Genomic DNA, 25,391 nt, shown 5'->3' with positions numbered 1-25,391 from the left:
GCCGAACGTTGCCGACCCCTGCTTTAGAATCTACAACAGACAACATTCAACTCAGAACTTTAGTGTCTGTCAACACAGTCTTCAGCTTGTATTCCTTTGTTATCTGTTTTGATGAAGAAGGCTACATTTCTATACTGTTAAGGGAATTTAAGAAAGTGAATTCTTTGACTGTTAACCTGAAACCATAATTTTCTCTTTCTTTATTCCTTCATAACTTTGTTTTAATAATTAAGAGACTGTCCATTCCAGTACTGGCCATGATATCATTAGAGTTGTGGTGGCTAAAATCTCCTGTTCCTTTTTCTCCTGTTCCTTTCTCTCCACTATTCCATTTGTCTTTCATCGCTTCTAGCATGTAGCTTTGCAAGTAAACATTTTATATTCTGTTACATTACGTTAGTGGCCTGAAGTTCATTTTTTTTGACCAGCAATGGGCGCTAGTGGTGGTGTGTGTCACCAGCACTCATTTCCTGCATCCTGATCCTGTCACCTCCATAGAGTATCCATCATCCATTTGGCTATTTTAAAAAAAAAAAAAAAAACCCTAATACTAACCAGGATTCCATTTTATGTTTTCTTCTCTGCCCACCTTTTTGTCTAATTTTTGTGCTTCTCTCCTGGTTCAGAAGAAGCCAATAGCTTGGTCATTTGACTGTGGAGTACCAGTCAGATCTTTTGACCAGTGCACTTGGTCAGGTACTGCCAGGCAAACTGAGTTATTTGGTTGAAATTTCTGCATTTTCATTGTTCAAATACATGCATTCTTGAAAATTCAACATTCAGTCTGAGATTTTTGTCTGCACTGAGTGAATCTCTTCTAATAGTGGTGTGGGTTAATCCTTTTCCACAGATCTCCTCAGGCACAGTGGGATTTCTCTTCTGAAGAGGCTTACCTGGAGTGTGGAACTCCGAAGAGCCAAATAGCTCTTCATGCATTTGAATTTGTAGCATAAGGAAAAGATAATAAATCACTTTGTAAAATTATTTTGCATAAGATGTGTAACAAACAACATATTGGCATTCTGTTGTATTGATTGCATGTGAGTCAATGAACTGCCTGATCTATCTAAGTTCTTATATGGCCACTATTGCTACCTCTGTGATGTCTGATGCCTTTGGTCATTCTGTATATGAAATAATTTCTCCTCTAAGGAGATAGCCTAGTGTTGGGCAACCTCACTAACTTCGCTGTGTAACAAATGAAACTTTACCAGTAATAGCCCTTCTGGGAGACTGGATGTGTTCTTTCATTGTACGTAGAAGAGAATGCTGAAACAGTTGTTCGTTCTTAATTTGCAGACTTTGCGATCATGTTTCTTCAGAATGGATTTCAGCAAACTTCAGATCTGGGAAAGAAAGTGGAATTCCAGAAAATCCCCCATGTAAGGGCAAAATGCTACTATTTATACTTTTTTATTTTTTTTATTTTTTTTTAAGCACCATTGATATAAATGGTGCTTTATAGCACACACAATAAGACCCGATCTGTGCTGCAAATTGCTTACAATTTAACATAGACAGGACACTAAGTCAGGAGAGCAATCAGAGAGAGAAATGGTGAGGAGACCAATGCAGAGGTGATTCTTTGAGAGTTTATCATGGACCTTCCTGAACTAATTTATGAAACTGGCTTTTTTTCAAAATCAATATGTTTTGTAAAGATTATTTTTGGGATGATGAATTGTCACAGTAACTCTTGTCAGGGTCACCATTTTCTTTTCTACATACAGATTTTGCTTGATTGCTCTGCTTCCTTTCCAGTGTGCAGTGCGAAATACTGTGAAGTAGTAGAAAAAAAAATATTGGGAAATCCTATATATTGTGTTTATACTACAAATAGTTGTTTAACAGTTAATCTTTAAATTAGGAATTTTAGGATAATTTAATTTTTGAGCCAATATACTGTCTCTGAACATATTTACAGCCTTCTTAAATGCTAAATGGTCTTAATTTGTTAATTTTAAATAGATCTGTTATGCTGTACTGCAAAAAATGTTGACATGTAAGTATTGATTATTTATAATTTGGGGCTTTGTACAATTTACTAGGATTGTACTTTGCTAGACATACCTCCATTCTTTCCTGGGAGATTTCCAAGGGTATTAAGGAGTTGTTTACCAGTGATGGATTTCCTCTGTTGTGTTGCATCATGTACATACCTCTGATGCACCTTCCCCCATGAGCTTCCTCTTGCATTACAGATAACCCCTTGTTCTTTTATACTAGCTCTCCCTGACTAAGAACTTGGAATTTGCATGTTTTATACAAGTGACTTGGTGCTAAGTCATTGTGACACCATAACGCTGCAATTTTAACTAGCAGAATAACTTTTTGTAAAATTTGAAATATCTTTTATATAGTGATGTGTTAATAACAATGAGCCAAGAACGAGACCTTGTAATTTAAATTGCATGTGTAATCTTCAAATTGCTAGTCTTCCTGAATTTTCCCATGAATCATGTATCCATCTTGTGTTGGGCAGTCCTGATGATATTGCTGCGTGGGCAAGAATAGTAATGCCTGGATTTTCATCACAAATCACAATGCAAAAAAGACCAAACAGAAGTCACAGCTTTTCTGATCGGCAGCGGATGATCTTTCTCACCTGTTGCTGTGCTGTCCACGCAGCTCTCTCTGCAGGGTGAGCACCCAGTCATTGCCACTGATGCTTTATAGACTAGTATATTGCCCTACTCCTCACATGTGGCACTTGACTAGTTGTTCCTCTGGTTTCTCAGTGGAATACAATACAGCCCAGAACTGTGTATAAACTGCAGGGTGTTCCACAAAAGAGAAAATAATAAGGGCCTTAATACTAAGTCTTAAAGTTAGCTTGTTTAATTTACATCTGTGACACTACTGGACTCTCTACACTTCAGTAACTAATCAACTGCCTTAAAGCAGATGTCGATATTTTATATAAAATAACGTAATGATTTAACAAAGACCTTGGTCTGGGGGAGAAGTGTCTGCGTGAGGAGAAGCAGTGGGAGCATTGTGCTTTATATTAGGTATACAGTGATAGTGAGCTCCTGTGTCTGAAGATCAGTGGTTTTTCTCCTCTCCCCTCCCCTAGTCTCCTCTATTTAACATTAATTTATTCCCCTTTAGGAAGGGAGAAAATAGCAGGGTCTGGCAGATAAGGAACAAGTTTGGGGCATCTCTGTCTCTCCTGCATCCCAGTACATTTCCTTTTAAAAGTGGGTCACAAGAGAGAACCCCACTCTTAATCTAAGGGCTCTTTCCTTAAAGCTCAAGAGTACTTTATTGATTTCCCTTCAGTAATTTTGAGGCTTTCGAAGATGTGATGGATCAAGAAACAGAAAAGCCATTTTCTCTACCACATTCACTAGAGCAGTGGTTTTCAATCTCTTTCCATTTGTGGACCCCCTAGAAAATTTCAGAAGGAGGTACTTGGTCCTGTTAGTGAAGGCAGGGGGCTGGACTCGATGACCTTTCAAGGTCCCTTCCAGTTCTAGGAGATGGGCTATCTCCATTAATTTAATTTAATTTAATCAGCATTTCATCTGGTCAATGAGAACTGTAACTTGATGGGCCAAGACAGTACTGGGTGTGAGTTGCCAGTGCATTTTGTTGTCTTCATCAACAATTAATGCAGTAGGCCTAGTCTTCACTTGAATGTTACTTAGTAGATATAACATGGGAAAACCCCAGAGTTGGGACGGACAGTGGTGAATTAACAAGCTGCATTCTGCTTTCTCTTTAATATAATGAGGAGAATTAGTAATCCACTAAAGGATAAATGAATATATGATCTTCTAGCATAAACTACCTTCCTCCATGCAGAATCCTATTGTCTTTAGTGGGACTCCAAACAGGTGCAAGGATCTACACTAGCACATCAAACGTCAGAATCTAGGGCCCTAGGGTTTGGAAATTTAAATTTTCATTTATGTGCATCTTTAAATGGTTTCGTTTCTAGCGCATGCTGGGGAGCCTTTTAAACTGGTTCAAGGTTAGTATTAGTAGCTTTTAAACCCTTGTGCTACTTTGAGAAATTTTCATAAGAACCAAGCACAGATGAATGGTTCCTGCGGCACATTTCCCTAAAGGGGTCACCTCCTTAAAGGATGCACATGTTGCTTGTTCTAATTAGTTCCTCCATGTTGTTTAATGACACCGTTCTTTCCATCTTTCTTTCTCTTCCTTTGACTATTTGTGTTTTATTTTGGAGAATCAGGGGTACTTGATGCTGTTGCTAATGAAAAACAGGAAGATTCTTCTAAATTACAGGCTGTGAAATGCTGGTAAGAAATCTCCTCCTGTGAGTATTGTTTGCATTTTTCCCACTGTTGCATGTCTGTTTTCTATGGACATAAAAATTATGAAATGAGCATATTTTAACCTGTTTACAAATAATTTAAAAGTATGGCTACTTATTTTTGGCATTCCCCTCCCTCATCAAATATACATATGCAAACACCATAGACGATATCTGTAGAAAATAAATGTAAGTGTAGTAAAGTATATTTTGGCAATATAGATACCAGTCCTGAATTGTATGGTATCCCCACATGGCATTCTGTGACTTTCCCGGCAGTTATTCCTACCCTAGTTCTCATCTTCCTGTCCCCTGCAGCTTCCATCAGTTCAGATCTCCTCCTGAATTTTCTGCTTCCAGACACCCTTAGTCCTGCTTTGATCCTATTCCCAATTAGCATTCCTGCTATGCATCTTTCAGTCTTCAGTCCCATCCTGTGTTATTGTGTAAAGCTGATAGTTTGAGCAGAATACACAGTAACCTCTTTTTGTATGTATTATAAAAGTCTCAATGTTTTCTTCATTTTGGCAGTTGACTGTGAAAACAAATTTAAAGGGAAAAAGTCATGAACTGTACTCCATTCATCGTGGATCATGGCTCCCATTTATTGTTCCTGAACAGTTCTTTTGTTGTTTTCATTTGTAGGCTGAACATATTCACTGATACAATGTACAAAAGCACCAACTTTCCAGAGTCTTTGCAACAGTTCTTCATTCACACCCTGACTGAGATTCTTACCTACAATCCTTTGTTGCAAGGTAGGAATCAAGGAAGGAAAGGCTAGCTCTTCATGCTGTAGCTAGTGCGTCAATCCTCAGCTGTAATGTGATACAGTTATAGGAAAGATTTGGTTTCTAAGTGTACAATACAGTCCTCCCCAATGCTTGATGTCACTTTTTTTTGTGTGGTTTATTTTCTGTTGGCTTACATCAAATCTTAAGGCAGGAGGGCTGCTGGTCTTTGGTGCCTACTCTAAAGTATGACTTGTCCTGGAAGAAATACATTTGGACTGCAAAGCATGCGGAAAATAGCCCCGTTGAACTGTGGTGTGGCACTGCTTGCCTGCGAATTGGGAGACGTTTACAAATAGTACTAATTGCAGGCTGTCAGTTAAAGTGTCTGAAATAGATCTGGATGCCAGATTTCAGGGAGGTTTCATGTTTTTATTCCTTATCTAACCACTGGTGGTAATTAAACTTGTTTTCTTTCCTGTGGATGCAGCATCTGATGCCATTCATATGCAGAGAGAGTGGAGCTTTGCAAGAACCTGCCCACTGCTTACTACCTTGTATCGCAAAGTATGTCTGTCTCCCAAGATTTGCTAAGAGAATATTGTTTATATTTTTGCACATCTTCAATTTCTGAAAACTTTCACTGCTTAATGTATTAAAATTGGTTTAAGAATATATTTACTCCAGTTTGTGTACTGATTTTTCTTGTTGAAATGCTGCTAATATACTCTAGATTGAGATGGGACTTCTCAAGAACAGTGTATTTCAGTCTCAAAATCTGGATCATCCAATAGTGGTAGGCAACGGTGGTGGAAAGAAAATGTTGTCATAAGATTTTGTTTATTCTGATTAATTTTGCACAACTATGTATGGATAAAGAAGGGAGAATGAAAGTAAAAGCACTCATTTTTCCAGCATGTAACAATAATAGTAACTACAAAAATAAAGTGGTGGGCACAGGGCACTTGGGTGGTTTGGTTTTGTTAAAGGACTTGACCTTGCTCCCACTGAAGAAAATGGGAGTATTGCTGTTTATTGTAGCAGGAATAGGGTCAAAAAAGGCTAGGGCTCTGGGAAGCTGGTGTATTGGACATGTAGCTTTGTCAGAAAATCAGGCAGAAGGGAATTGCCTTATTACTGAAGTCTGGAGTGTCCTGGGAGAAGAGTCTGGGGTGGATTTCACTCTAGTGAATGTTAGAATTCATAGCTAAAGTGATTCACTGTTCCTGTCTTCCAGCTGTTTGTGGCATTCAGTGCAGAGAAGTTGATCTGTCATTTGCAGCAGATTCTGGAGACTCATGAGGTGAATTGGCAGCATGTGCTGTCCTGCTTTTCTACATTGGTAGTCTGCCAGACTGAAGCAGAGCAGCTGGTTAAAGGTACAGAGGGCTGAGAAACTTGGTAGGGAACTTGTGTGCATTGCTGTCTCTTGCTTTCCAAATGCTGAACAGTCCACAATAATTACCATTGTAATATTAAATTTATAATCACTGCTTTTAGATGGCTTCAGACATTGTATAATTGTCTGCTGTGTTTATAAGGTAACGAACAATTCAGGAGCTCTGCTTTTCCAGTCAAATACTCCAAGTTTCACCTTGATGCACGTGCCACATCCTATGACTTTCCCATTTCTCAAATTTTAAATTCAGCTAGCAGTGGTTATATGATAACCATCTTAATTGCTAATGTGGTTGGCAGCGTGTTGTAGAGTCTGACTTCTGCCTTAACATGTGCGCTTGCAATGTGATACTAGTAGTTAGACTCCATTTTTCTGAGTTTCCTATTGTGCATTCAGTTGCTGTATTCTGTGCAGTGCTTGGAGCCCTGTAGAGTCTAAAGGGTTTGTTGAATAGCAAAAGTGCCTTTTTATTATATATGAAAAGATGTTCAGATCGAGTCCCAAAGCCTCTCCCAAATTTGAATCTGTAGTGTAGTATTATGTGCTGCCACTTGTCACTGTTTCCCAGACGTCTTTTATCACAGATAATTGGCTGCATTTATTGTAGTAATATTCCAACACAGTTGCCAAGATTCCATTAAATTTTTACCACAGATATTTAGTGTTTTTGGCCTATTGTTATACCTTTTCTAGACCTTCTGAGCAGTCTGCTGATAAAAGCCTTTGAGAATTACGATATGGAAAACATGATCACTGCATTCTTGATAGCTCGTCAGGCTGCCCTTGAGGGTCCTGCTGTGTTCATGCCTTATGCTGAATGGTTTAAGGTAAGAATAAATAAGGACTTCTTATTCCTGGGAATCTTATTCCTTAACTGAAGAGGAAGTGTGTACAAGGGAGACAGTTGGAAAGAACAGGTTGATATAAACCTGAACAAGAAAATCTTCATTTCAGTCAGTCAGCCTGGTGTAGAAATAGAGCAACAATTGATGATCCTGATATTGGTGATACTGTATATTATTAGTCTTAAATATTGCCTTTGTATTTACAAATAAATAATTTCTTCTTTAGTCATTCTAGCTTTCTCTGATCCTTCCTTCCTTCCTTCCTCCCTAACTACACATTGGCTTCTCCATTTATTGGTCAGAAATCTCTCTCCTTGCACAACATTTGTTACAATCATGATAATTGAAATCATCATTAACACAAGTTGTAGGCTAGAGAAATTCATGTGTAAGGTACTCCTGTTTACCAAAAATGTGTATGCAGTTTTTGTAATTGCATGTGTTGATCAGTTAGGATAATTGATCATTTGCTTTTACGGTTGTGGTAAATGTGTATGCAATTTACGCATACAAATTCCCATGCATTTTTGTAAATGCAAATTGGCTTGAAAGGTCTGAAAATATGTCCTGAAGCTTTTGATGGTGAAATATCTAGGATTTATTGAAAAGTGAACTGATTCTTTGTTTTGTGTGATCTCAATAGCTAGGTTTATTATCCCTGTAATACTTAAGTGTATCAGAGCAAAGCTGTATTTACCCTGTGTAGAAACCTGTGCATTTGCTGTTGCAAATCCTTCAGTATATTACCTCATTTAACTACCTATAAATGTCCTCATGAGAGAGCATTAAACCGAACTTTGATATTTACTGTGGTAGATTTTTCTGGTAGAGATTGATTTTTATAAATAATATCCTTTCAATATCTTTTTGCAGAAACACTATCTAGGCAGATAACAGATTTATAGGGTAGATGGGATTTCTACACTGAGTGTAGCAGGGTGCAGTGGTAGTAATTTTCTCAAGGCTGAAAGACAATTTTCGCATGTTCTCCCTTTCAGGTTTCCTTTGGAAATGCCAGTGGTTACCATGGTAGCAGTAAGAAGGCTTTGGTCTTTCTCTTCGAGTTCCTGTCAGAATTGGTCCCCTTTGAAGCACCCCAGTATCTGAAGGTGAGATGCATCTTATGGAGATCATTCTCTTGTGAGGTTGTTAGGGGCCTACTCCAAACTGCTTCAGCTTATCAAACTAAGGTCACATGGCCTTTGACTGGACCAGATTATTATTATAACTTTCAATATGTACCTCAGAAGCAGGACCAAGTTTTCTCTATAAAATAAACTAGCTGAGAGTTCTTTTAATGCCTTGACACAATGAAGAAAGAGTACCTCAGGGGACTAAATTAAAATTCATAGCAATTTTGTATGTGGAAAGATTTCCTTTGCCATATAACCGGCTTTTCTGTGCGCTCTTAAGCAGGCAACAGTGCTTTCATTGCCTAGCTTCAAAGCTCCCAGGAATCTGTAAGGAGATGAACCAGAAGCTGGCTTTTGTATGCTGTCCAAATAGTAAACCTTGCTTTGAATTTTACTCTTTAGGTCCATATAATGCATCCGCCTTTTGTGCCAACAAAATACCGTCCCTTTCTCTTGGAATACATCACTCTGGCCAAAACCCGATTGGCTGATCTCAAGGTTGGTGAAAAGCATTCTCCACCACCTGAAAAATCCTTTCCCATCAGAATATCAACTGCTCTGTGACATTTTCCTTTTTCTTGTGACACTTACAGGTTGCTATAGAAGACATGGGGCTCTATGAGGATTTATCTTCAACAAAGGAAGCTGTGCAGGTACTGGAGGATTTTCCAGGATGACTTCCAGTGAATTATACTTTTTGTTACTGTGGTAACACGTCTCAGTACAAAATTACACTGCATTTTTGGCTACATGAAAAACTATGGAATATATCAGCTCAGTAAATAATAATTATTTTTAATTTTGTATAGCATCTGTTTGCTGTAGAATCTACATGACTCTCACGTTTAAGGGGAATAATCCATGCGGGGGTGTGAGTTGTCTACAGACTGCAGTTTTATACTGTCCTGTTTATGATATATTTTGAATAATACTAATCAAAAAGGGAATATTTGGCTTGATCCTTTTGAGTCACACTTTTTTTCTATAGTTTCTGTATTTTGATTAGTTGGTAATGCAATAGGACATACAGATGGAATGTGGAAATAAGTAAAGAAACTGAATTTATTTTAAAGTGCATGAAATAGGGCTATTGTCAGTGGTGCAGCAGCTGAGTACATTGGTGGTTTGTCTTAGGAGGCTCAAATTCTATTTAAGTCCCTAGTGAAAGGGTCATCTTGTCTCTCCTCATCTGCATTAGATATGTTTGCACATTGGGAGATTGCCACAAGTTGTTGCAACTTCATTTCATTAGCAGCCTGCTTGAGGGACACCTAGATGGCCATACCCTGCATTCTGTTTAGTTCTAGCCAATGCAATTCAGTGAAAGGTTATGAGCACTGAATTCAACCCCATCCCAAAAAACAAAGTGCATGAAACACAGAAGAGAGAGCAGCCTTACTAGTATACTTGAACTGTTACTCTCCGTGCCAGCCTGTTCCAGTTATGTAGTTGCACCCTTTATCTCTGTGCTGTAAAAATAAGACCACCGTTACTAAGCAAGAAAAGGCAAGAATGATTTACTCCGTTATGCTAAAGACTTCACTATATTGTTCCCTTCTTGTTACCTACATGAGCCAGCCCCAGAGCCAGGCACTTGAAGATGTTGAAAAGGCTATTCGGATATTTGAAAATACAGGGAAGATCCCAACAAGTGTGATGGAGGCCAGGTATGGTATCTTTCTAGAAGTTTCTCAAAAGATTGTTTCAAGAGCACATCAAAGAAAAAATAAGATAAAATTTTAGGATGGAAGCAAAGACGCACTTAAGAAAATCTTGTTAATTTATCCAGTGCTGCAGTAATCATCTAAGCTCAGGCTATTTGTGCAGATGATTCTCAGAGGATAAAAAGGCCATATGCACACAGAAGGGAAGACACCGCTTCTGTTAAAAAGCCATCTTTTGAGGATGTTTAAAACTTAAAAAACCAATGTCTATAAGAATGTACTGTGTGAAAACCCAGTTTTTCATGCTATGAATACTAACTGGGAATTTGGACTCTATCCTCTGAGAAGCTAATAATAGGAAGGAAACCCCACACTAAGAATAGTTAACACGGGTATGGTATTTCTCCATTTTAAATTGCTGAGTTTTTATGGTTAATAAAGTTTGTTCTGGTTTTTAACTGAAGCAACTATACTCAAATATTCTTATTCGTGTAGCAAGCAGAAATCACTCCTAAGATATTAACAAAATTGCCCTCCGTATTTAGTTGCTAATCTTTTCACCTTCTGTTTTAGTATTTTCAGAAGACCCTATTATGCTTCCCACTTTATTCCTGCTTTACTCATGCCACGTGTGGTTAGTATTTTTCTTATCCTTTCATTTGGAAACATGTTTGTGGGTAGTAAATGCATTTCTGATTTGGCTGCTTTTTGTTACAGCTCCCTGAAATTCCAGACTCGCGCATCGTTTTTATAGACTCCTTAAAGAGGTATGAAAATAAAGCACATGAGGCAAAGGGAGTTTCTGATTTTCTGGACTATGTGTTGGGAACGTTTGACTACAGAATCAGGTTATCTGAGGTTCATGCGCTGAGATACCTTGTTTGCAAAATGGTACCTACTAGCTAACCTCCCGGGTAGGATTTCTCACCCCCTGAGACACCTGGATTCAGTTGGCAGGTAGAGTGCCTCGCTGCTGGGGATGAGTTTGCTGCAATGGCAATACTTCAAGATCTGCTGTTATGGTTTGTCAGGATAGTGTCTAAGGAGGACATATCCCATGGTAAGGACTCGATCATTCCTGAAGATTGACTGTGTGATGTTTTCTTGCCCAGTCGGAATAAACTTGTTTCAAAACTAGTAACTTTTCTGTAGCTGACTTTTAAAACAAACATTTCTGTATGAATGCCTCAATCGTGTCTCTTAATTCCAAACTATATCTAAGACTTAAGGCTTGTCTCTATGGTGAGATAATGCACTGTATGAGGGCATGATTTCTAAAGTGCACTAATATATTGATCATTAATTGGTCCTTATGGACTCTGCTGGTTTTCTTTAATGTAGTGCTGTCTGAAACGGTACTATGTTAAAGTGCACTAGGGAACGCTTAGTGTGCACTAGCAGGGTCACACGGACCAATTAAAGCACGTTAGTACCCTTTAGAAATCACACCCCCATAGAGCGTATTACCCCACCATGTAGACAAGCTCCTATCTGCATGTTACAACTTAAACTGATTTAATTGATCTAATCCTTCTATTAACGCTGTAAAGAACATTTAGTATTGTATACCTGCCTATCAGGTGTTTGGAGGTCATACAGCCTTTGATTTCAGTCTCGCCCTGCACTTGAGATGAGTGCATACTCTGTCCCATAACTGCACTCCCTTTTGTGCACTCTTGCCCCCACATATTGTATAATACTGCTAATCTCTAGTGTGCAACTATCCTGGCTTTGACAGGTGGTATCATAAAAATGTTGTCAAGTGCAGTGTCTGCTTTAGTTATGCACTTATTTTAATTAGTCTGAACTCTGAGGTTAAATGATGTAAATAGAATTTTTTTTTCTCTTGGTGCAGAGCTGACAAAATTCCACCAAACTTGTACTCCAGATATATCCAAGCCTGTCATTCTTTGAAAGAGAAACTGTTACAAGGTGAGAAATATCTGTATTTACTTAAGCATTTAGTTTGTTAGAGAAATGAACCAAGATTAAACATCTGTTTTCACTGACTCCCTTTTAGATGGGGAATTTTTCCAAGCATTACAAATCAGATTCTTTCCCTATATATAGACAACAGTGATTGGTGTTTTATTAATACATAAAACAAAATATATTGTCGTTTGATTCTGAATTTTATTAGGGTGGTGTTTGTATTAAATATATTTGCTTGGATACCTACCATCCAGGATGATGGGTGCAATAAAAATGTGTAGAAAAATAAGAGTGATCTTTGCTTTTCTTTAAGACTTTATTGGCCTCTGGATTTCCTCCTCCCCAGCTTCTGTAGTAGTCAGGTGTGTACATATAATTCTGGTGAGAATTTTGCTGGCTATTGACAACAAAGAGATGCCCTGATAGTTGTTGCAGGATTCTCTGTTACCTTTCTGTTTGTACAAGTGGACGATGAATGCAGCCTTATACCCTGGGGTATAGTTCCTTGAGTCCACATTGACTGGAAAAATTCAGTCAGTTTCAGACTGACTGTGCAAGCCTCTGGCTTGATAGACTTCTGGTATAGCATCTGCTCCAGGTGCTTTACCATTTGACAGCAGGTCCATCATTTTTGCAGTTTCAGTGAGTGTTGGGGGATCAGCAAGAGAGATGTTAATATCAATCTGGGGCAGTTGATCAATTGCCTCCTTGCTAATAGATGCTTGATATGTTGTTAAACTGTTCTGCCCACCTTTGCTGTATCTTTTCTTTGTCAATGAGCAGTGTGGTGCCATTGGCACTCGGTATTGGAAATGTTCCTGATGACCATGGCCCATAGATTGTCCCTAGAGCATCACAGAAATTCTTCATACCATTGCTGTCTGCATAAGATTGACTCTCATCTGCCTGGCTGCTCAGCCATCAGTTTTGCATCTCTCTAAGTTTGCATTGGACAATCCTTTTGATGTTGTTGAAGACTGCCTTCTTAGATGTTGAAGTGCTGTCTCCTAAACAGGCCTCATGGAGCCAATATTTCTCGTTCAATAGTCTCCCTTTGTCGGTATTGTTTTCATCAAACCAATGTTGATGTTTACGTGTGATGGAACTGTGGGTATTTGATGCAGCTGAGTACACAATGCCCAATTTTCCTTGATGATGTTAGTTTGCATCAATTGTTACAAGTTGCACAGTTCTTCAGCAAAAGCCTGTTTTAATTTGGAGACATTAAGCTTTTCGGGTGCTTTTTTTACCTCATGGTCTTCCACTAGGATGTATCTGGATATTCAGCTTGGAGACTATAAGCCTTTGATCAGTCCAGCATTCTGCACTTCTCATGGCCTTTGTCACTCTAACATCCTGTCTGTCTCGTCTCCTGATGATGACATAGAATCATAGAATATTAGGGTTGGAAGAGACCTCAGGAGGTCAGCTAGTCCAATCCTCTGCTCAAAGCAGGACCAATCCCCAACTAAATCATCCCAGCCAGGGCTTTGTCAAGCCGGGCCTTAAAAACCTCTAAGGATGGAGATTCCACCACCTCCCTAGGTAACCCATTACAGTGCTTCACCACCCTCCTAGTGAAATAGTGTTTCCTAATAGCCAACCTAGACCTAGTTAATATGATACTAGTGCTTGAAGTGCAGATGAATCCAAGACATGTTGTCACAGTTTGACAGGTAGAAGACTGTTGGTGATGAAGAAGTCATGTTCAGCACATTTCCTCAGTAAGAGGAGCCCGTTGCTGTTTCATTTCCCAAGGCCGTTTTTTCCCCAATGATACCTGGCCATGCCTGATAATCTGCGCCAACTCTAGCACTGAAGTCACCAAGAATGTTGAGCTTGTCTGCCTTTGGCACTTCTTCAATAAGTGACCCCAGGTCTTCGTAAAATTTATCCTTGATCAAATCTGGGTCGGTCATGGTGGGTGCATAGGCGCTGATGATAGTTACACATCTTTTCCCAAATAGTGGGAGTCTCATTAGCATGAGTCTAGCATTCACACCCTTTGGGAAATTCGTAAGCTTGTTAACTAAGCTTTCAGCAGGGGGTTGGACTAGATGACGTCCTGAGGTCCCTTCCAACCCTGATATTCTATGAACTAGCTGTATTTTGATGGCAAACCCAACCTCAGCTTCATGTCCATCTTCTTTGCTACAGCCACTCCAGAAGAAGGTATAACTGGCTCCTTTTTCAGTAAGTTGTTCTTTAGCTAGGTGGGTTTCAGTCCGGAATGCTATCTGGATGTTACATCTGGCCAGTTCGCTACCAACTAGAGCTGCACTCTCTGGTCTGTCTACTGTTGTGCAGTCCATTAATGTGTTCGCATTCCAAACACTGATGGTGAGTGGTGTCACTCTTGTCCTTTTTTTTTTTTTTTTTTTTATTTTGTCTTTTTGTGTGTTTTTTCGACCGCTGTTGCAGGATCCCCATCAGCCGCAGTATTCTGAGCGGGGTTAAGGTGAAGCAGACAATGTCTAGGGCACCTGCGGAATTGCCTTGTGCAACACATTGGATAAGGACTCCTGCCTGAGAGACCATGTGGCTTCAGGAAAGGATGCAAGATCATAGATATGGTGTTTGCAGCTTGTCAACTTCAGGAGAAATGCCAGGAACAGAACTCCAACCTGTATATGACTTTCATTGACCTGAAAAAAGCATTTGCTATAATCAGTTGGGAGGGCCTTTGGAAGATCATGGCAAAATTCATTTGCCCAGAGAAATTCATCACAATGGTTCGGCAATTCCATGATGACATGGTCCCTTGCATTATGGATGACGATGAGTCATCTGAACCATTCCCAGTCATCAATGGAGTCAAGAAGAGCTGTGTGTTGAGAGGTTTTCTGCTATGTTTACAGATGCCTTTTGTGACAGTGACACTGGTATTGGCATCAGATACCGGACTGATGGCAAATTTTAAATCTGAGGAGACTACAGATACAGATAAAGACAAAGGTACAGGAAGTGATAACACTGCTCTACAGCCAAAATGCTTCTGAAATAAATGTAGTCAAACTTTACTAATTCTGGATCACTGAGAACGAAAATGATGCTTAAAATTGTTGTTTGGCTCTAATTTTCAAGATATGCTATTGGGTCAGTATATACGACCCTTGACTTGGGAATGGCGGAGGATAAGTGAGTTCTAAAGGGAAGGGATCTCAATTTAAACCAGAAATGACTAAAATACATCTTTGACTGGATCTATGAATAAAACTATGGCTGGGTTTGGACAGTACTTGCTTTTTAGGCAAAACAATGAATGATGCAATCTGAAGCTGGTATTGCGTCATACGTGATATGAATTGCATCATGTTATTCCTAGAAGTCATGGATGATGCAATCATAACGAAGCTTACATCACTCTGCTGAACAAATTGCCCTATATCAGCTCTAGAAATCATACAGTGTCGTGCTCTCTTATTTGTCAGTGTTTGATTTTGCAAAGGGACACATTTCTGTTTAGCCAAAGTGAGCAGAGATGCCTCGTATTTGTGTGAACAGTGCAGATAACTTCTGCTATGTTTGTGGTGAAGTGACTTTTGCATCACAAAAGTGCAGTATAACCACTATGGTTAAGAAAGCCTATCACCTTTATTTTGGCTGCAAAATTGGAGATCAGGACAAGAGGTGTGCCCCACACATATGCTGCAACACTTGTGCAACAAATCTTGGCCAGTGGTTGAACAGGAAAAGGAAATCTATGCCTTTTGCAGTGCCAATGATTTGGAGAGAGCCAACAGATCATACCAGCAATTGTTACTTCTGCATGGTGCCTCCAGTTGGGAAAGGTGTGTCAAAGAAGAAAAAGTGGACTGTGCATTATCCAAACATTCCATCAGCTATACGCCCAATACCCCACGGAGAAGGACTGCCGGTTCCTGATGCACCAGAATCATTCTCACTTGAGTCAGACGAGGAAGAGGATGAAACTTCTGGTCCTGAACCATCAATGTCACAGGACCCACATTTTCTCCCATTCTCCTCCTCTGAACCACACCTCATAACACAAGGTGAACTGAATGACCTTGTCAGGGATTTGGAACTACCCAAGAGTAAGGCAGAGCTGTTGGGCTCCAGACTACAGCAGTGGAATCTCCTGGCAGGTGATGTTAGGGTTTCCATGTTCCGTGACCGTCAAAAGGATCTTGTCCCATTCTTCTTCATGGAAGGTGATCTTGTAGCCTGCAACAACATCCATGGTGTGATGGCAGCCCTCAACATCGTTCACGATCCAGATGAGTGGAGACTGTTCATTTCTTCATCGAAGACGAGTCTTAAAGCTGTTTTACTGCATGATGGCAATGTTTTGCCATCAATTCCAGTTGGTCATGCAGTCCATATGAAGGAAACCTGTGACAACATGAAACAACTTTTGAGGTGCATAAACTATGACCAACATCAGTGGCAGCTTTGTGGCGATTTGAAGGTTGTTCCTCTCTTGCTTGGTCTGCAGACTGGATACACGAAGTACTGCTGTTTTCTCTGCGAATGGGATAGTCGTGCAAGAGATTCCCACTACATCAAGAAAGATTGGCCACTCCGACAGTCATTGGCGCCTGAGAGGAAAAGTGTTCAGCATCCACCACTTGTTGAATCAAGGAAGATTTTGTTACCACCCTTACACATCAAGCTGGGTCTGATGAAGAACTTTGTCAAGGCCATTGACAAAACACAAGCAGCTTTCAAGTACCTCCGTGGAAAATTTCCAGGGTTAAGTGAAGCTAAGATAAAGGAAGGCGTCTTTGTTGGTCCTCAGATTCGTGAACTTCTTCGAGATGATGCATTTGACCATGCACTGCGTGGCAAGGAAAAGACGGCCTGGAAAGCCTTCCAGTTAGTGGCAATAAATTTTCTCGGAAACAACAAGGCAGACAACTACAGGTTGTTGGTGGAAAACCTCCTCAAGGCATACAAAAGCCTTGGTTGCAACATGTCACTAAAGATACATTTTTTGCACTCTCATCTAGATTTTTTTCCACCGAACTGCAGAGCAGTGAGCGACGAGCACGGCGAGCGATTTCACCAGGACATAGCATTTCTCCATTGTTGCAATCAGGGCAAATGGAGCCCATCAATGCTTGCAGACTATTGCTGGACAGTGACAAGAGATGCTCCATTTAATGAATACAAGAGACAAGCCAAGAAGCGCCGGGTAGACACTGAATAGGACTAAACTATGTACATAATAGTTTTTTGCCTTTTGTTTCATAATAAATTTTATTTATATAACCCTTTTGCTGATTTTTAAAGTGTTACATAAACAGGACAGGTGAAATATTATCATGTAAAGCAACCATAAACACATGAAAAGACCTAGGTTGACAATTTATGATTAAAACTCTACTATCTACACAATATACATAGACCTAAAATGTAAAAACTTAAATATCTTAGAAACAGTAGCCAATCAGTTGTTTTAATTGTCATATTTGAATTCAGCACATCAAAATACATAATAAATAGCACATTTTATCTCTGAAGCAGACAACTTCTCTCAAAAATTGTAGACCAGTGTAATTCGTGATCTTCTGTTTGCTAATGACTGTTCCCTGACTGCCAAATCTGATTCTGACATGCAGCGGAGTATAAACTGTTTCTCTTCAGCTTGTGATAATTTTGGTCTCTCAATCAACCTCAAGAAAACAGAAATGATGTACCAGCTTGCGCCAGGAAAACCTTACATAGAGCTACTATCACAGTGAATGGCTAAACCCTCCAGGCAGTGGACGAGTTCACCTATCTCAGCAGTACACTGTCCTGTGCAATTCATATCGATGATGAAACCAATGCCAGAATTGCTAAAGCAAGTGTTGGCCTTTGGCAGACTACATGAAAATGTGTGGGAGTGTAGAGGCATTAGTCAACAAACAAAACTGAAGTCTACAAAGCTATCATGTTGCCAACTATGATGTATGCATGCAAAATGTGGACAGTGTACAAACGCCATGTTATGAAACTGACTCACTTTCACATGGGCTGTCTGAGGAAACTGATGAGGATAAGATGCAAGACAAGGTTCCAGATACTGAGGTTCTCATATGGGCAGGTATTCCAAGCATCCATTCTCTTGATGAAATCACAGATGAGATGGGCAAGCCATGTCACCAGAATGTCAGATGAACAACTGCCAAAGAAGATCTTTTAGGGTCAGTTAAAGGAGGGAAAGCATGCTCAGGGAGACCAACAGAAATGTTTCAAAGACTAGACATTGACCCAGATATTTGAGAAGATCTCGCTCATAATCATTCTACCTGGCAAAGTCTCATCCATACTGGAGCTACAGTCTGTGAGCAGAAGAGAACCACAGAGGCAGAGCAGATGCGCCGGCAGGGTAAATCTCTCAACAGCAGGATGTCCGCTGTTATCAAGTAACCCATCATGGCATCTCTTGCTCAGTGTGCCACAGACAGTTCAAAGCTCAAATTGGCCTGATCAGCCACTCACATGTTCACAGAAACCAAACCAATCAGTGATGTCGTGGTCATCTTCAAACTCGAAGGACGAACAACAAGAACACAATGGCACATATTTCTCTTTAGTGGTGATTTAGATATCACGTTTAAAAATCTGGTGGCTGTCACTTTGCAAATGGAAGAGTCTGCAGAGAGGTATATCTATTGTTACAGTTTCTACTGCAAATCATTTTCTGTCATCCAAGAGAAATTCCCCCCCCGTCTAAATTAAACTTTATCAGCTGTCTTTGTGGTGATAGACGGCAGTTGTGGAGCCTCAAGAAAGCAACTATATTAAGTGCCTTTTTGGCTGAGCTTGGTAACTTTATTGTTATAGGATTGATCCAAACTCAGTCAGGTATTGGCTCTTGGAATGTGAGAGCATAGGACCGTCTACAATGAATGCAGCACACTTGTGGCAGACAAGGAGTCAGCTGCTACACTGGCAATTCCAAAACGACATCTAATTGCTAGGTCATATTTAGCAAGCAGGCAGTTGGATTTCTGCTACCCTTTGGGGGCCGCGGGGGGGAGGCAAGACCCATGTTCTGTACAGGAGCAGGAATTTAAGGTTATGGAGCTGAGGTAGAGATACTTTATTGGATTTCTTTACCTCCTTACTCTTGCCACCATTTTTAATTCCTTGCCAACTCTATATATGAGCACTTGCTGTGATTGAGAACGTGACTTCTACAAAGCCATGTATGTGCTTCTGTAAACCCTAGTGTCTTCATCTCTTCTTTTTCAGAGACTAAGTGCTCTCAGCCCTGAGTAACATAGTCCCCACTAGACTGAAGAGTGAGAACCTAAGCCCTGGTCTTCTGCATCCAGGCTTTGTTGTGGTCCTGCCTTTCAAAGGACAGGATAAAGTGCATGCTCAAGGAGAGGGGATGTGGGAGGGAGTGAGAAATAGATCTGAAAATGTAACAATTGCAGTTGCCAATCCACACCTGTTTGAGGTGGATTTAATTTAAGATCCCACCACAGCCATCATGTTGGTGCTATTGTAGATTTTTGAATGGGCTCTTTTATGTATTCTCTGTTAGCAAATAGATTTTCAAAACACTAACATTTTCAAATTGGCAATATCTTCAAATGCAAGAAAGTTTACTTCATGATTTTGAAGTAATGCAGGTCAGACTAGCTAATGTAAAATATTCCTGTTTAACAAGTGTGCTCAAAAGTTTGTACACAGAAAATGACTCCTGCTAAAGCCACTTCAAACATGAAAAAAGTCTCACAAAGAAGCAGCAGGTATATAGGGATGTTTCAACCCCTTTTGCTTAACATGAAGACACAGATGCTGTTAAGTATCTGATATTCAGCGGAGTCTGACTGCTCAGTGTCCTCCTGGTTTCCAGGAGATGCAGAAGTACTAAGTGGTGACAGCTGTGCAGGTCTCTGTGATGGAAAATAAAAAGCTTGTAAAGAATCATTTGAGTTGATAATGACCTCTAGTGGCTCAGCCTAGTCAATATTTTCTACAGCCTAGTAGAGCTGATTCAATAGGGCCTAACTCCTCCTTGGTGCATGTAACATTATCCAGGGTTCAATCTGGACTGTTGAACAGCTGTCCCTTAACTTTCTAGCCTGGGGTGCCTCTTACGCTGCTTTGCTGTCAGAACATCCACTCCTGGCCTGTTTACATAGCCTTCAGATGCAAATTCACTCCCAGCTAAATACATGAGCTCTGAGCAGTCACTCATGAATTACATACAGGGTGACACTCTCAAATTCCCAGTCCCAGCCTTGTCCCCTAGAAATGTGTCTTGTACTGCTCAGTACCCTTCTGAACAGTACAAACTCATAGACTGTCATTTCCTCAAAGGAAAATGATCATGCACCAGCCTTGTTATCCCTAATACACCTCTACCCCGATATAACGCGAATTCTGATATAACGTGGTAAAGCAGCGCTCCGGGGCGGGGCTGGAATGTTGCTGGTGGCAGCGTCTCTGTGGTGACAAGTGGGAACTTACCATCTTTTGCGATTCAAACAAAATAAACCCAATGTACCCATCTGGAGATTTCTGTAGAGTTCTTGCTTTCTTGTTTGAGGAGAATCTGATTACTTAGTACTTAAAACTTTAGCATTTAACTTTGTATTTCTGGAATGTTTTCCCAGCCTTGCTGGGAGAACAGACACTTCATAGAATCACAGAAATGAAGGGCTGGAAGGGACCTTGAGAAGTCATCAAGTCCAGCTCCCTGCACTGATTAGGAATAAGTAAACCTAGAGCATCCCTGACAGGTGTTTGTCCAACCAGTTCTTAAAAAGCTTCAATGATGGGGATACCGCACCCTTCCTTAGAAGCTTATTCCAGAATTTAACAATCCTTATAGTTAGAAATTTGTTTCCTAATAGCTAACCTAAATCTCCCTTGCTGCCAATTCAAGCCATTACTACTTGTTCTACCTTCAGTGGACATGGAGAACAATCCTTCACTGTTCTTTATAAAAGCCCTTAACATAGTTGAAGACTGGTCTCAGGTCCCCCCCTCCTCCTCAGTTGTCTTTTCTTAAGACTAAACTTGTCAGTTTTTTTTTAACCTCTCCTCATCCATCAAGTTATCTAAAACTTTTACCAATTTGTGCACATCTTTCCTAAAGTGCAGTGCCCAGAATTGGACACACTACTCCAGCTGAGGTCTCACCAATGCTGAGTAGAGCAGGACCATTACCTCCTGTGTCTTACATATGACACTCTGTTAATATAGCCCAGGATGAAGTTAGCCTCCAGATCCTCTTCAACAGTAGGAACCACCTAGTCAGTTATTCCCCATTTTGTAGTAGTGCATTTGATTTTTTTTTTCTTCCTAGTTGTAGTGTAGTGTTGTACTTTGCACTTGTCTTTATTGAATTTCATCTTGTTGATTTCAGATCAATTCGCCAATTCTTTTGAATTCTAAACCTGTCCTCGAAAGTGCTTGCAACCCCTCTGCATCTTGGTGTCATCAGCAACTTTTATAATCATATTCTCCACTCCACTATCCAAGTTATTAATGAACATATGAATAGTACTGGACCCAGGATTGACTCCTGTGGGACCACATTGGCTATATCCTCCCTGTCTGAGAGAGAGCCATTGTAACTGCTCTTTAAGTACAGTCTTTCAACCAGTTGTGCACCTCTCTTATAGTAACTTCACCTAGACCATATTTCCCTAGTTTGCTTATGCGAATTTCTGGAGGCTGGAAGCAAAGGAGAATAGTAAGGAAAATATGAAGTAAGATTTCTTCATTTCTTGGTTCTGAAAGTTAAATTCCTTCCTGAACTAGACATAAATTCATAACTGACTAGTCAAAAGGTACAATGATTTACTCCTGAGGGAATTCTGTGCCAAAACATTAAAAATTCTGCAACAAAAAATTAAAAATTCTGGAAAACTGTGTATTTTATTTGTCAAAATAAGACAATATAATCACACCAGTTTCAATTATTTTTGGTCATTTATTTCAAAATACCTGTCAGGAAGTATGACTGTAACAATACAGATGACACACAAGATTCAGAAAATGTTTTTTGACAAATAGATTCCTTACTAGGCATATTAATACAGAACTCTGAGTAATAATTCATTTAAACTACAATATGGAACCATATTTCTCATACCCCACAGAAGCAGTGCAAGGCTGGGGGGAGTCAGTGGTAATGAAGGAGCTGAGGGAGAGGGAAATAATTTCTGGGAAGGAGCCTGGGTGTGAACTTGGACAGTTGTTGGGTATGGGTGGGAAAAGTATGGAAAGGGTTTTTTTTTTTTTTTTGGGGTGGGGTGGGGGGACTGGAAGGACTGTTAAGGAGCTTCCCCCATGCAGACCCTAGATAACCCCTAACCTTTCCCATTCAGTCAGGCACATGTCCCTCGACCCCCACTCAGACACCCACTCCTCCAATCCCAAGTGGCCCTGCACCCCCTCCCCCTGTCCCAGGTGTGTCTGTGCCCCCACTCAGCCACCTCCTTCCCCCGGTAGCTCTGCACCCCCTCCCCATCACCATATGGCCCTGCCCCTCCAATCCCATTCAGCCCCTGCCCTAGTCTGTCCTCCCCCACTAGCCCTTATGAGCCCCTGTCTGACACCCACCCCCCCAGCAACCCCATGTTGTCTGTCTCCTCATAGCCCCTGTTTCCTGACCTGACCCAGCTGGCGTTGTGAAGAAGGCAGGCTCTTTCTCTTCCCTAGCTCAGTGGCTGCTGTGCTCTAGTGCCACAGCGCCCTCTGTTGGGTAAAGGGCGAAACTGCAGCAACTTTTCAGCAGAAGCTTTTTTTCTGCACAAAAAATTAAAAATATGCGCGGCTGATTGATTATGTGTGTGCAGTAGTGCAGAATTCCCCCAGGAGTAAATGATTTTGAGGATAAAAATGATTCTGTGCATTGTGGCAGATCCATGTTCTTTGTATACTATTTTATATCCCAAAGTGAATTCTGCTTTCACGTTAACCCTAAGTAGAGATCAGTGAATCATTGCTTTAGGTTTTGTGTATTTAAAGTGGTTGTTCCTCTCTCTCGACTCCGGTGAGGCCTCAGCGGGAGTACTGTGTCCAGTTTTGGATGCCACGCTTTCAGAGATGTGGACAAATTGGAGAGTGTGCGGAGGAGAGCAACACAAATGATAAAAGGTTTAGAAAACCTGACCAATGAGGAAAGGTTAAAAAACCTGGGTATGTTTGTTTAGTTTCAAGAAAAGAAGATTGAAAGGCCCTGATGAGGCTTCAGATATGTTAAGGACTGTTATAAAGAGGACTGCGATCAACTGTTCTTCATGCCCACTAAAAGTAGGACAAGAAGTAATGGGCTTAATCTGCAGCAAGGGAAATTTTGGTTAGATTTAGGAAAAACTAAGTACTAGACTATAGGTTGCTGAGTGAGGTTGGGGATTCCCTGTCATTGGAGGTTTTTAAGAACAGATTGAACAAACATCTATCAGGGATGGTCTAGGTATACTTGACTCTGCCTCAGTGTTGAGGGATGGATTAGATAACCTCTTGAGGTCCCTTTCAGCCCTATATTTCTAGTATTCTAATACAGACAGAAATAATATAGAGCCTCTCTTTTATTTATATAGATGGATCAATAGAATTAAAGACTGACCATCTCAAAGAGCCTGTTGAACAGCTGAAGGCTGAACTGGATGAACTGATAATGCTGATCACAGACCAAAGCAAACATGATGGTATGTAGGGAGGCATGTAGCAAATACTTTAAAATAAAGTTCATACAAGACCCCTACAAGAAAGTGGCTAATGCTGGCAGAAACAGCAGTGTTATGCTTCATGCCAAAGGTGGTTGAGGACTGTAACCTCTGATTCATATAATTTCTTCAGGTCTGATATTTTTTTTGTTTTGTTTTTTTGAGTACCTAATTAGTTTGACAGTTAAGCTTTTAACTTAAAAGAATAAGTCAGTAAAGATCCCTAGAAAACTCACTCATCTCTGTCAAAAGGTTGGGGGGCCACCCCCACTCCTGCACTTGTGCTCATAAAAGCTGTTAGTGCAGTATTGGGGACAAGGGAGCTGCCATTGGGATACACTTCCTCTCATGGAAGATGAAATATGGTTCTTGTCATAAGTCTCGGATGGGAGTTAAAGATCCCATTAATTTTTTTCAAGAAAATAACTAATTATTATCGTGTCCTGACTAACGTTCTTCTGATCCATAAAGTAAGTTATAATGTACTTAGCACTGTGTGAACTATCATAGAATGCCTAGTGGATGCTCCATTGCCTGCACAGTTACTACCCTTGTGCTACTATCTAAAGTGCTTTGAGATACCTTAAACTATGAAATACATTTTATGAAAACAATTCTAAATGGCAGTCAGGATGGATGCATTGGTCAAGTTTTTATGTATGGGGAAATCCATCATCCTAGCAAATGAAAGAAGATGCACTTGCTGAAACATAATAAATAAAATAAAACATAGTGATTTGGAGAACAGTACATAAGTTTTCTGGTTGTTTAAAAATTTAGGGTGGGAAATACTGAATCCCAAACATCATAGTAATTTATTCCTAAAGATGTAAATATGCCCAGCACTCTACAAGCAGGTTGGCAGGAACATCTGAGTTTGTTTTCAAGAGGATGGGAAGATCTCTACTTTTGTGACAGAGGCCTTTAGATAAGTGACTTATCTTTCCCTGTCCCTCAGCAGGGAATATTCTGGGGCTTAATCATTTCCATATACTTGAGGTTTGAAACTCCTGGAGTGATACCAAGGAGATGCACTGCAAGGCAGTAACATGTAACATATTGGTCTGAGCTGGAGTTTCATCCACTCCTTCATTCTAGCCAGCCATTTTGGGTGTTTCCAAGCCAAAAGATGTAATTTATTCTGCATTTTGAGCACATCAGGAGGGCAAATCTCTTTTGCTGCTTTTCAGGATTTTAGAGTCTCTGGTGTGAATTTTAAAGGCAGTGAATGGGGCATACACTCTTTCCTCTCCCCCTTACATTGAAAATGGACATCCATCAGCCTTGGAAGTGGGTGTGTTCTCTTAATTCCAGCTCCTTTCCCACCTTCATACTTGCCCACTCTTGTTTTCTTCTTCTCACGCTGCTCTTTCCCGCAGCTGCGCCAGCCCAGATTGCACTGATCTCTGAGAGACTGACGACTGTCTTGGGACACAGCAATAATGAAAATGAAGCTGCACCCTTCAGTTCTCAGATCCAACTTAACATTGGTGCCCCAAGACGTGAACAGCAGGATCAGCGTGTGAGTATTGTAGAGCCTGGAACAATAAGCAAATGGAGTTGATTGAATAAATGTAAATACATGTACAGTGCTTGTCAAAAGCTTTCTTGTCTGTGAAGAGCAGTCAATTTATTTCCAATCTGTGCTTCTTGCATTGCTCTACAGAGAATATAAACTTGTATTTAGCCTTTCAGAAATCTTTGGATGTCTGGTGAAGAGACCTAGGGGTGTACTGTATGCTATGTAAATCTTTCAGATG

General features: G+C 40.3%; 1 protein-coding gene across 1 annotated transcript in view; it reads left to right on the top strand.

Annotated features, from left to right (window-relative positions):
• LOC112103471 (Fanconi anemia group A protein-like) overlaps window positions 1-25,391 on the top strand; it is a 53,001-nt gene that overhangs the window by 4,747 nt on the left and 22,863 nt on the right. Inside the window, exons 4-19 of the mRNA XM_026663688.1 lie at window positions 1,300-1,382; window positions 1,969-2,002; window positions 4,202-4,268; window positions 4,928-5,040; window positions 5,504-5,580; window positions 6,251-6,392; window positions 7,106-7,239; window positions 8,256-8,366; window positions 8,793-8,888; window positions 8,984-9,043; window positions 9,969-10,057; window positions 10,628-10,688; window positions 10,772-10,821; window positions 11,910-11,986; window positions 23,506-23,613; window positions 25,011-25,153. Of these exons, the coding sequence (XP_026519473.1) occupies window positions 1,300-1,382; window positions 1,969-2,002; window positions 4,202-4,268; window positions 4,928-5,040; window positions 5,504-5,580; window positions 6,251-6,392; window positions 7,106-7,239; window positions 8,256-8,366; window positions 8,793-8,888; window positions 8,984-9,043; window positions 9,969-10,057; window positions 10,628-10,688; window positions 10,772-10,821; window positions 11,910-11,986; window positions 23,506-23,613; window positions 25,011-25,153 (1,445 nt within the window). The remainder of the gene's footprint in view (window positions 1-1,299; window positions 1,383-1,968; window positions 2,003-4,201; window positions 4,269-4,927; window positions 5,041-5,503; window positions 5,581-6,250; window positions 6,393-7,105; window positions 7,240-8,255; window positions 8,367-8,792; window positions 8,889-8,983; window positions 9,044-9,968; window positions 10,058-10,627; window positions 10,689-10,771; window positions 10,822-11,909; window positions 11,987-23,505; window positions 23,614-25,010; window positions 25,154-25,391) is intronic.

The sequence above is a fragment of the Terrapene carolina genome, unplaced genomic scaffold (assembly GCF_002925995.2).
Source record: "Terrapene carolina triunguis isolate 2854851 unplaced genomic scaffold, T_m_triunguis-2.0 Scaffold33891, whole genome shotgun sequence".
NCBI classification, from domain to species: domain Eukaryota; kingdom Metazoa; phylum Chordata; order Testudines; family Emydidae; genus Terrapene; species Terrapene triunguis.
Note: the sequence above shows the minus strand (reverse complement) of the source record. Positions and strands in the feature narration are given on the sequence as shown.